This window comes from Astatotilapia calliptera, chromosome 2 (genome assembly GCF_964374335.1).
Source record: "Astatotilapia calliptera chromosome 2, fAstCal68.1, whole genome shotgun sequence".
NCBI classification, from domain to species: domain Eukaryota; kingdom Metazoa; phylum Chordata; class Actinopteri; order Cichliformes; family Cichlidae; genus Astatotilapia; species Astatotilapia calliptera.
The window spans coordinates 6,791,202-6,804,629 of record NC_137423.1 but is presented as its reverse complement, the minus strand read 5'-3'; the positions used below and the strand labels follow the sequence as shown (position 1 = coordinate 6,804,629).

The window sequence follows — 13,428 nt, the reverse complement described above, 5'->3', positions numbered from 1 at the left end:
CAGACACCAAAGAACACTTTGCATATAAACGAGCCACGCCGGCAGCTTTGACAAAATGGGTGAGTCACCCAGCCAAGCAATATCAGTCACTGGTTCCCAGTGTCTGAAACAGCCCATTGAAGGTTTCATGAAAAGAAGTAGGTGGCATAAACTGACCTTATTTTAGACCTGATTTTTGTGTGGGCCATTTAAAGTTCCTCTTTTAATGGCTACCTAATTTTGTTTTCACTTGAATGTTTGGTTAGATTTAAGCATCAAAAGTACTTGGTTTGTGTCAAGAAAATATCACAGTTTAGGTTAAAATATAGCTTTTCACAAAATTGAATGCAAATGGCGATCTGGTGAGAAAAGTGTAAGTCAGCTGCAAAGAAAAATCTAGGACAGCAGCTTAATGAAAAAAAACAAGGGTGCTTTAAGTACGAAACAGACAGCTAGCTTAAAGTTTAGCTAGCCAAAAGCTGTACAGAGACATCAATATGCACAAAAAATTGCAAATTTGTAGACGTTTTTGGTAATGCAAAAAGGAAACAGTGTAACTTTTAAACAGCAGTCATTATATAAAGTAACAAGTTACTGCAGTTTTCAAGTTATCCAACAGGAACTTCTCCCTAAACAAATATTTAAGTTGCCTTAAGCAAGGCACTTCCGTCCTCCTACCTGCTGAGTCATTGTAAGCAGTTCAAGAGCTGTTGCTAAAAATAACTACAGTACTGAGCAGTGGACAAAGTAGCTAACTGGAATATATATGACTACAAGTACTGCTATATGATGCATTATGCTGTGTTTTTATGTATACAATGCATAGGTGCCAGTGCAAAGCTGAGCGAGACAGCCACATCTCTTTCAGATTCATTGTTATTCTTTAGAATCGGATCTGTTGCTTGGTACGTGTAAGGTTGGTGGATTGTTCCTCGATGATGTATTTCGCTGTGTGTAACTTAGAGCACCTGAATGTGAATCGAGGAAGGCTTGAAACGGACGGTGAGTCATCATCGCCATGGTGTTAAGCCTCCCGTTCCCGGGGGAACAAGGTTACCGTCTCTACACCAATGGGGATTTTTATTTTTACATTTGAAAAGCAAACCAGGGCCCAGCTCACAACAATCCTCCATTGCCGTCTCTCCTCTCCCCTCCTCCTCTTCCATAACTAAGCTGCATCACACACACAAACCCAGCAGACGCTACACACACATCGCCTCATTTTAGAGCACCACGTCCTTATCTATGTCTGTGTGATATTCAATATGTTTCAGATATCAAAATACAAACCTATGCAGATGAGATGGAGGGGACAATATCACAAACTCAGTAAAAGCCTGTGCTCTGTCATTTGCTGCAGAAAACCACATACTACAGCAGCGGTCTATTTTCAGGAGTTGAAAGCGTACAATACAATACCAACTATTTAGAAACCCAAAGCCCTGCAAACCTTAAAGGAGCAGTTGGGGAATGCACTAACTGGCCTTCTTTACAAAAAAGGAGATGGCTGATATCACACTCCTGTCTTTATTGTCTGTGCTGGAGTTTAAACTTGGCTCAGCTATGCAAAAGTGTAAGCAAAATGTGTAATTAAACACATTATTTGCTTGTACAACCCAAGGTAAAAAAATATTTCCATTAGAAATCAACCCTCTCATCAAATTTTCAGTCACCAGATTAATTAAAATGTTTAAAAAATGGCCCAAAATTGTCAAAAGTGCTATTTATAACTTCTCACTAACAGGGTCCTTATTCGTTGAGTTCTGCCTTCATGAAAAGTCAAAAATATTCATATTTTCTTCTCAAAGGATTACTCACATTATTTTTTAAATCTTTAATTATCAAAATAGTGAGATAGTGATGACCTGAGATTTCCTTTTTGTTGATCAACTAATCACTGCAGCTCTTTCTGTATCTCTGGATGAATAACTACAGAAGGGATGCTACCGAGATATTCTTGGCACTGACTTACAAAAAAGAAATGAAAAACAGGGGGAAGCAGCAAGGCTGGCTCTCTCTTAAGTTATGAAATATTCCTCCTAGCACCTCTACAGCTCAATCTTTAGCCATTTTCTTTTAACTGATTTGCTTAGCTACTTCTTGAGAAACAGTTTTAACCAACCATAACTTCTATGCGGCACCTCCACTAGCTGGCAATTTGTTCATTCTAATAGCCGCTCCTAAAATGGCAATTTCTTCATTTCGTTTTGTGTGTGGATTAAACAAACTAGATTCAACATGTTGCTAACTTTGCTTTAGAGTCAATCTACCTGTTCCATATTAGATAATACCCTCTGGCCTCCATCTTCATACTAAACGCCCATGAGATTGGTATTGCTCTTTCTATCTACCTCTCAGTGCGAACGTGTATGTCTGCATTTGTTAAACTCTGATTGATTTCCCTTACAGGAATAATATGTAATCAACTCAATGAGCAGCCTACAGCATGCAAACAGCTCTAAGAGTATAAGGCATCAAAGTGGTGCCAAAGGTGTTTTTTTCTCTGTGTTAATTCATAAGTTTTCTTTAAAAGATGTCCTCAGTGTTCTTTTAATAAAGAAACAAGGGATTCTCCTTGATATTCTGAGGACAGTTGTAATTATGTTTTCAAGAAATCCTGTTTTATTCTGGTATAGTGGTTGACTACATGCATAGCAACACCTACTGGTTTCCAGCAGCCATGGCTTCAGAGAAGAAGCAAATCAGAGGGGTAATTTGTCAAATTAACAACCTACTGTGTTTCTATTTAGGCCAAACCTTTAGTTTAAGCTCACTGTCAGTAAGGTAAAAAAAACTGAAATTTAAACTCCACGACTGGATATTTTTTTTAATCTACTTATGTTTTTTCCCCCTTAAGCACCAAGTATTTTCCAGAGAGATGTGTGTCCACCGAAACCTTGAAGTGCACAAAATACTGGTCCTCTAACACTGCAGTAAATGAACAAGACATTTTCTATCTGAAGACCAATATGACTCCTTTAACTTCTCAAACCTATTGGAAGTAAAGCAGACATGGTATCATTTTCTTCTGCATCCTTCTAGGTAAAAAGTACCAAGCTGTCACAAAGCCCCACGACTATGATCTTATACAAAAGCAGCTGTTTTGTGTCTTCACAAGACAGACATGACCATTATTTGTCTATTTTCGAGACTGCGGTTTATGCTTGCATCTTTATTTAAAAAGTGCAACCCACAACGCAAGCCTGTGATGAAAGTTTCAGAAAGAGGTTACCAGTAGTTACATGTGATGTTGCACCAATGTTCGGCAATCACATGCAGAGAAAAACCTATTGTTAGAAGAAGAAGAGATACCAATTTTCTTGCTGTCAGTGCCTCGGTGTAGCCGAATGCAGAAATGGTTGACTCAGTGGTTACAAAGCTTTACTGGAAATGTCTGACTCGCTAACTGAAGAAGTTCACACATTTTTTTTCCCTAAGAGCTGTTATGAAGGCATTTTGGGAAATTCAGGAAATCAATAACTTAACTGAAAGAAGATGTAGTAGGTTAAAGCAAAGTGGAAGTAGTCTACAACTTTTTTTCCCATTTGAGCACAAAGTCAGTCCCAGAAATGATGAACAATGTCTGAGTATGTGTCTGAGTATGTGTAGGTGGAAGTTTTCAATAAAAAAAAAAAGAAGAAAAAAAAAAAAAGAAATGGCAAGTTGTGTTGCTCAGCCACTTACAAACATGCCTTGAGAGGACACAGAGTGGTGGTTTAAGACCCTTGAAAACAGGTTGTTTTAAGAGAATGCCCCTTATGAATTTAATGGTTTTGAACATACAGCAAGATAGTTACAGATGTAGATATCTAAAGAGGAAGCCAGTAATAAATAGGCTTATATACGCATTCTTTCTTATAGCCAGTAGGGGGTGACTCTTGCTGATCTTTATAGTCTGATCCTATAAAGATTTACAACAAACTGCCCCACTTCTCATTTGTGTAAATATCTCAATAAACACTTTGCTGATGAGTTATAGGTCTTAATCACTAGGTTTGAGTATATAGAATCTTTAGCTCTTTAATTACACTCCCATTTAAGCTCAACATAAACAATAAATCAGGGTAGCCATTCCCAAACTTCACAATGTAAAGGTCCATTTTGAACTCTTCCTGAAAATATTTTGTGGTCCTACTTAATTACATCATTAATCAAGACACAAAACTATTTGGTGTTCTGGACCCACACTTGAAAAATTCCAGCAATACATATAAACTTAGGCTTCTTCAGCAGCACGTGTTAGCCACCATAATTGCGAATAACACATTTCATGTGACTTTTTAAAAAATATATTTTTAATATTTTTTTTACTTTAAACACTTTATTGTGATTTCAATTAGATGTTACTGCAGTGCCGTCAAGGACCACTAGAGGGCTGTGGTCTGCATTTTTGGCATCATTGTTTTAGGGCAGCGGTCCCCAACCTTTTTTGCGCCACGGACCGGTTTAATGTCAAACAAAATTTTCACAGACCAGCCTTTAAGGTGTCGCAGATAAATACAACAAATAAAATGATATTACCAAGACAAAAACTGTGGTATTTTGTAAATATAATAACAAACACAAATTCACTGTGTAATTGTGTAACTTTATTAGCAGCGTCCTCCTGAAATGCGCCAAAAACATTGAGAGTAACGTCCTCCTCTCTGCCCCTTAATGTGCTCTAGTCGCTATGGTAACGCTTAAATATTTCTTTCAAAATAAGACACACCACTACAACACAGGAAAAGACCCAGGGAAACAGAGTTAACGATAAAAACCCTGAAAACCAGAAATTTCACACCCGAGCCTCAACTCGGGCCAATACCAAACGATTCACGGACCCATACCGGTCCGTGGCCCGGGGGTTGGGGACCATTGTTTTAGGGCATGACTATGTTGTGACTGCCCACCTTACTGTATAACCAAGGACTAACCTTGGTTTCTTATTCAGATCCACTCCTCAGTTGTGATGTCCAATTTAAAAAAAAAAATCCACAGCGCCAACATGGTTATGAAAAAAAAAAGTTCAACTTCAAAACAAAATTTCACAAAATCACTGATGATGGGTGATGTCACAGTAGCTAAGCCATACATTGAGTTTATGGGTTTTCCCAAAGAACACTGCGTATTATTTCTTTTATTCCATGAACATTGTATTTATATCCAGATTTCTAGTCTGAAAATGTGATAAAAATTATGATTTTTAGTACCTTAAATGTCATTTTAGCATAATAGACTACAGTGTTGCTCAGAGAGTAGTGAGTGACTTCAGAAAAGGCTGTTCACTTAAAAATGACCTAACAAGTTTAAAAAAAAACCCAATGTGCAGACAGAACTGTCACAAATAAATGCTTTTTACTTAAAATACAACATAATTAAAATATTCAGTTGGCACCTACTAATTGAGGTATGTGGATAATCAGTGGTTATTAACAAAGGAGTTTTTGAATAGAAGAAATGAGATGATTGTGTGTGTTCTTACTGTATCTCTTTGGTCCATCTTCGAGGCAGAAGGAAAGCGTGAGAGTGGCATCCTCTTCAAAAAACTCTGTCGCAAAGGCATCCCACCACAAACTGTCGCTTTCCTGAATAAACAAAGTCAAAGGTCATAAAGACAGGTATACCACTTCCTGCCCATTTGAAAATACTGTTTAACAGTTTTTAACAACAGCCACAGATTTAAGGTCATCACCACCTGATGTACTGTGTGAAATCTTGTGTTTTCAATGGCCCACGTGTTGCTTCAGTTGGGTATGAAATTCTTCATTTTCTTCTACTATTTAATAACCCAGTGAATTTCCTTTATCCCGGTTGTTGTGCTTGTGCTATTGCATTTTTTTACATAAATTCAATATTGATTTATTCTGATAAGACAAAGATATTGTGACAATGCGGGCTTTTCCATGAGACAAGATAAACACGAATCTAGTTTGTTTTTTATCACATGTGAATTCATGAGAGTTCCCCTTACTGTATTCATTCAAATGAAACTCAGAAGCTTTATGAAAGTTTACAGTTTGGGCTGTAAAATGGTTTAAATACAACACATTACAGTGTGGATCAAGAATGGAAAAGTTAAAAATATGGGAATAAAATAGAAGTCAGGAATGCTTCTTTACCAAAACAAAAGACAATTCTAAAAGATGAGATGTGATGGCCTGAGAATTTAACACAAGTTGATGTGAAGCCAAAATATGGTAACACTCTTTGCTTTTCTTAAGCAAGCACTTTGGGAGAGCCCTGCCTGAGGCTTCTCCAAGTCTGAATTACAAGCTGAAGTGTAACAGCTTTAAGATCAACTTCTCTTTTCAACTTTCACAGCAGGTCACGATAAGTTGGCCATAAGAACACTGCTGACAATATTAATATATTAGGTGGATATTTTAAATTACTCTTTTAAATATATGAATAAACAAACGTAAGTGATTTACTTAAAACAGTTAACCTCTTAGTATTAAGTAACAGTAACAGTAATGGATACAGTAGCAGCAGGCCAACAATCATAATAACAGTATCACTAGTAATTACAATCACATAATGATTGTTTAAAAAAGTACTATTAGTAGTAGCTTAAGCAGTGATGCTTTTTTTTAAAAAGCATTAATATTAATATACTAATAGAAGCATTGAAAGGTGCAAATGGAGTTTGCAAAGTCAATATTTTGTATGACTACCTATATTTGTCAACACAGCCTTAATTCGCTTTGGCAGGTTTTCTTGTAATTTTTCAAGGTATTCCTTAGGGACAGTTTTCCAGGCTTCTTGAGCATCCCAAGGCTTTTCTTTGGATGCCAGATGCCTTTAGTTAAATGGTCTGGATTTGTATAGCGCTTTACTTGGTCCTAAGGACCCCTATACTATACACAATCATTCACACACTGGTGAGTGCAAGCTTCAGTGTAGCCACAGCCGCCCTGGGGTGCACTGACAGAGGCGAGGCTGCCGGACACTGGCACCACCAGGCCCTCTGACCACCACCAGTAGGCAACGGGTAAAGTGTCTTGCCCAAGGATACAACGGCAGAGACTATCGGAGCCGGGGCTCGAACCGGCAACCTTCCGATTCCAAGACGAACGCCCAACTCTTGAGCCACGATCGCCCCATAGTTCTATTCCCTATTGACGTGATGCCACGCTGCTTCAATAATGTTGAGGGCCAGGTTCTGGGAAGGCCAATCCATGACTGATAGTGTTCCATTTTATAGTTTTAATCAGGTATGTTTTTACTGCACCTGCAGTGTGTTTGGAATCATTGTCATATTGAAAAACGAAGCCAGTGCCAGTCAAACGCTTTCTAAATCATATTCAAAATCTTTTCCGTGTTTATAGTTCCATCAGTCTTGACCCCCAACACCGCTGGCGGAAACCATGATAAAGCCTCCAACGTGTTAGACACTCCATGTTGTACATACTGACGACAATTAGACACAAAAAATTTCACATTTGAATTCATCGCTCCCTAGGATCTGTTCCCACCGATTTTCAGTACAGTTCTTGTGAAATTTGGCATACCTCAGGCTTTTCTCCCCGTTTCCTTTCTTAGCAATTCTTGCTTGCCAGCCACCCTTGTTTGGTGCATTTTTTAAGAAATTGGAACAAAATTAATATAAAAATTAATATAAAATATATTAAAACCTTGGAAGGACCTTCAGAAAGTCTGGAGAGCTATTGCTCAAGACCACGTAAAAAAAAAATACAATAAAGTCAGGCTCCTTGGAAGCAAAATATAAAAGACTTATGCTTAGTAGTGTACTTGTATTAGAATTAGAGTAACTATTAGTGTTAGTATTAATATTACAATCATTAGTAACAGCAGTAGTGTTATCCCTTTCTGTTGTAACTGCAATAGAATTTATTTTCCCACAGTGAATCTGTGAAGAAACACAATCATGCAAATCTCTTTGCCCTGAAATTACTCCTCTAACAGCCATTTGCCCTCTTCCCCCTCCTCACAAAAAGCCCTGATAATGTCGGCTGGGCATCCTCCACTCCTGTCCCCCTCCCTCTTCCACATACCGACGTCCAATTGATGCTAATTTCCTCTGACACGTTATGACAGATCACCACGTTTCATTCTGCGCCGGGCTGAGGGATGGCAAGCACTTCCCAGATGTTGACAATTAGCGTTGTCACCATCGAGCAGTGTCAAGCCCAATAAGAGGTGACTGGAGCGCCCCACAGGTCAGCGCTGCTCATACGCAGTGTATCTGATGCAAAGAGAGAGACATGTGGTGTGGAGGACCTGAAGCTAACCCTCATGCAGCAGGTCAATCAATAGGTGATCATGAGTTTGTGGGGAGGTCTTTTGGATGGCCAACCAATCAGCTGAGCTGGCTACAGGCTGAACTGAGACTACACAATAAAATACTTTCAGTGGAGTGGAGTACTAACACTTATGAGCCATGCATTTCGGAACACTAAGACTTACCACTTATCAAAGGTTAAGAAAAGCTGAACTCTTAATATAATAAAAATATTTTTTAATAAATTATTGCAAAACTACACCCCAGTGAACCTGATTTATACACAAAAAAAGACCTAACATTACTGTAATAATTAAATCTTCTTTGTATGCTATCATATGCTTTTTCTAGACCCACTAAGACACAGTGCAACTCATCCTGACCTTCTCTATACTTCTCCATCAACACTCTCAAAGCAAAAATCGCATCTGTGGTGCTCTTTCTCTGCATGAAGCCAAGCTGCTCGCTGATCGTCACCTCTCTCCTTAACGTAACTTCAACAACTCTTTCCCATATCTTTATCAACTTTATCCCTCCATTTCTCAGAGTCCTCTCAGTCTCTTAGATTGTGTTAAACAATCCACTGCTCTTACTCCTGGACATCTTCATACCTCCACCTGGACCAACCGCCTTTCCCCTCTTCACCTTCTTCTATAATTCAACAGTTTTTCAAGGAGAAGCCTCCACTTTTGTTCAAATAACAACATCACTAACAGATATTGGTGGAAACACTGATAAAATATAATTAATCCTTTATGGTCTTAAACCATCTAAAATTTGTTCCATTAAGAGTAAATTAACAATCCCAGTTTCTCAGCAACCACTATTAAGTCTTCAAACGCAAAAATCAGGCACCAGGTGACACGTAAAAGAAAACTGAATTTACAGTAATCCTGTAAGGCTTTCCACATTCTTCTGGAATATTTACTCCCTAGACAATTTTTATGTGCTGAATCAACAGGCATGCCTTACTTTTCATGTCATGTTGTGTGTGTTTAACTTGGGAATGTTATCTTTAATTCCATAAATAGTATCTGCTTGCCTTAATAAAATGTCTATTACTTTGATTTATTAACCCTATTAATAAATCAAGTGAGCTTGAAGTTAACGATCTAGCTAACACCACCACATCCAACCACTTCTTTACTGAGAATACGTTAGAGAATGAGAGGCCAAGTCCTGGACCTCCTTTTCCCTTCAGACTCTTACTATCTTACTTTCATATATTTTCAGAGGTATAGAAAGACCCACTACTGCAGAATAAATATCTGCCCCTGTTGGGGGCATCATAATGTTTCAGAGTAACATCATAACCACAAATAAAAGTCCTCTACTTTTGTCATGCATTTATTGGGGGCATACCTACTACTGCTTATTCCCCAAAATCTAAATCTATGCAAGTCCCAAATGTCTTTCTTTACACTGAAAAGCTGGAGGCTGCAAATATTTTGCCTTTTTTTAAAATAATTAGAAAAAAGTTAATTGAATTATTTTAAAAATGAAAGGAACATTTTAATGTAAGTTTTACAAGGACCTCTCAACATTGATACAAATGTACTAAATGTTAGTGCTGCAGGTTTCATTAAAAACTGCACCAGCTGTGCCAGAACCATCAACTTTGACAGGAAACCATTGACTTGTAATTACAGCTCTCCCATTGGGTCAATCAGAGTAATTGTTTACACTCGGCCAGTGCTAAAATACATCAGTCACTTTCAACGTAAAACTGTAAGACAAAGTGATATATGAATGAAGTCCATGATTTTTCCTGAGTGCATCACTGGGATAGAATGTGTTGCATGGAAGCTAATGTGTGTATTTTACATTGGCGAGAATGAGCAGACAACACTGAGTCTTCTCTTTCAAAAAAAAAAAGAAGCCTTTGCTTGAACTGGAAGATATGGTGGTCAAACACGCACCGCTGACTAGCCACTGGGAATGAAGTGCATGAGCTGTCGTGTGCATCTGTGCATGTGTCTGCCTGACTGTGTCATACTGTGCGAATCAGCAGGTGTGAACAGCCGGCATGTTTGTGGTGTCATGTGAATACATCTATTTCAGAGGGCCAGACGGAGAAGAGTGACACACACCAGGCAGAAAAAGACAAAGAGAGAAGGAGACCGCCTTTCGTGCTACTCAGCATTCAGATTGAGTTCAACCCATAATCCAGTATCATGAGGGGGCGGGCACTCCTGGGATTGACAGTCAAGTGAAGGGTGAACAATATGCTCACTCTCAACACTTGCTCACCACTTCTCAAAGATCCTGCTCTGCACATTCATTTTTTACACTTTTACAAAAAAATTAAAAAAAAATGATAATGTTATTCAGAGAACAAGCTGCCATTGTGGCAGATTTACAGCAGCTATATGTAGTATTAAAGCATAATGATGCATTCACTTTTGTTTTATCCGAGTTAAAATAGAGTGCACTATTTTAGTTCAGGTTTAGTTTTGTAATTTACTGGGCAAAAACTCGACTAAATTTAGTTCAGTTTAATGGTATTTAGGCACTTTAGTATTGAGAGAGTTCCCCCAACAATCACACAGTCCCCTATGAACAACCACTTGGCAAAAGCAGGGAGGAAAAACTCACTTTTATTGGGAAGAGCCCCCTGCCCCTTTGTGGGCAAAAAAACCCATCCTAAAACTACAGTACACGCTTATGAAACTAACTAAAACAAACTGTAAAAAAGCAACATAAGGGTGCATATGTGTTTTGACACTGAATTAACTGCCTCCATATATCCCTATATCTTACTATAACAAGGTGTAACAGGTCTGTCTGTGTCTTTGTGTGTTTATTTGTTTCTCTGTCCACAAACTCCTCCTAGACCATTAGGTGTTGAGCAACCAAACTTTGTTTACAGGTACATGTAAGGCCCCTGAACATCCTTAACTATATCATATATCATGATGTCATTTTATTGCATAGCAATCTCCTAGCAACAAGGTAAAATTGATGATTCTTTTAGCATTCATGCACATATAATAACTTATAAAAGCATTGCATCCTTGTTTTTTCACAACTGTAACGTTACTTTATATCCACTAAAGTTGAATTATGCAAGATATATTATGATGCCCTCATGTTGCCTTGCACCAACCTAGCAACAGGCTAAAATTACCTGTTTTTAGCCTTTATGTATCTAAAACACCTTATGAAAGCCTCCCATAAATGTCTAGCAATGGTTTACATTTTTATGTATATATGTATTTTATGTATATAGTTTCTAGTTTATAAAATCTTAGACAGCCCAGTGATTCTTTTCTGGAGCTGTAAGCCATGAGCTCAAGGACTACACTGTACACTGTTTTTAAGAACTTAGCTTAAAGACATGCTAGATATGAGAAGCTCTAGTAAAATACCATAAAAGCAAAATTAAAGTTTTTAATCGCTCAGTATATATTCAAAAAATAAAGGACACATAACTGCAGCATTTTAAAAAGATGGCAGTCTCATTCATTGCAATTCCGAGACACAGGGTTGTTTAGATATCACTTGAAATTAAATAGCAGCACAACTAAGGGATGCTTCGGGGGCAACTTGATTCTCTTATCCTGTTCTATGTTCTGTTCTATTCTGTCAGTTTAGCAATATTTAAATAGTGAAACAAATGTGAGTGATATATAGCTCAATTTCTTAGAAACAATATTAATAAACAGAACAGAATTTATGTAAACATTATCAAATCAATAATCTCTTTTTATATGTGGAAGGCAGCAGGAAGTTATATTTAAGAGTGACAAAAAAACAAAAAAAACAAAGAGGTCTGTGTTCATCATAATAAAGGAAATGTCAACCAGTGCAGTGGTGTGTCTCATGTATATTAAGGCACTGCTGCCTGAATGATGGTCTAACTCTTGCGATGGTTCACAAAAGCCTTAGTGATGAATAAAACACGATGCACGTGTAACTCAATGAGCATAAACTTACCATAATATCTGAGACTCAAAGATCTCACATCAGTCAGCAAGTCAGCGTTTAAGAAGCTGGGACCGTAAAATGTTTGGTGCTTTTACTTTGGAAATGATGAATTAATGGCTACCTATTCATTTTCTGTCACCTGACTTTTGAATTGCACTAAATGAAATCTTAAATAAATTTATATAATATAGCATAGTTTATTAAGAATGAAGGTAGCATAAATTAGCATTATGCTATGCAGCTACTTTAATAAATGTATATTTATCATCAAATGCAGAGCTGATTTTTTTTAAATAAAACTTAACGCTAAATAAAAATCCTTTATCCAAAATGAATAAAACCATAAAGAAATGTGTGATGTCACTCACCTGACAGGGAATACTGTTAACTCTTGATATTAGCCAAGCAAATATAGTAGGCCATGTTTTAAACATGCTATTCCATTTCATCCTGCTGTTTACCTGTGCATGTCAAAATAAAAACTTCAAGTACTGCTCATATTTCCTTAATAACTTGCTAGTAACGTACTTACAGAACCCACGAAGAGTTCATGTAATCAATGAACTTATCCAAAACACAGTTGGAACAAAACAGCAGAAAGAAAATTAATCAGCAGCTATCCTGATAATTCTGATCGTAATGTACGCTTTTTTTTTTCCATGCAAAACGTTTTAATATCAGCTTCTCAGATGTGAAGTTTTGTTACTTTTTTCTTTTAATAACTGTTCATTTGGGGAAGTTGGATTAATTGTTAAACAAAACAGTCTGACTAAATTCTGAATTTTAACTGAGTGAACAATCATCATTATTATTGTAAAAAACAATCACCAGTTGCACTCCACCACAAAAACAAATCTGATAAATCACAGAACTATAACCGTAAAAATATAACAATATAACAAATAATACTATTTTAGTGGCAGGAGGTATGATAAGTTTTTTTATGCTTCTACACTTTAGCTAAATTAATATGGGTTTTTTTTTTTGTATTTGTATTATAAGAGTTGGCATTTTTAGAAGGTAAATGTAGCAGTATCAATAACATTGCTTTCAGTGGCACTACAACAGTGTGCTGGTCTTACATTAGTATTACATCATTTGCACCATAAAGCAGATGTACGAAAACAACCAAAGTTGAATTGTAAGGACATTACAGTTGGTACTTTACAACATTTTAGCTATAAATACTTTGTAAATTCAGATTTTACACAAATATTTTGGACAGCTTCCAAAATACCGTGCACCATTAAACAAACCAGAAGTGTAAATTTTTTCTAAATGATCTCACCTTAAAACCA

At 37.1% G+C, this 13,428-nt stretch overlaps 1 protein-coding gene across 4 annotated transcripts in view; it reads right to left on the bottom strand.

Annotated features, from left to right (window-relative positions):
- The window catches only part of ldb2a (LIM domain binding 2a), a 110,732-nt gene that overhangs the window by 80,142 nt on the left and 17,162 nt on the right, over positions 1-13,428 (bottom strand). For all 4 annotated transcript variants that reach the window (XM_026183047.2, XM_026183056.2, XM_080304782.1 and 1 more), the window contains exon 2: positions 5,444-5,546. In XM_026183047.2, the coding sequence (XP_026038832.1) occupies positions 5,444-5,546 (103 nt within the window). The remainder of the gene's footprint in view (positions 1-5,443; positions 5,547-13,428) is intronic.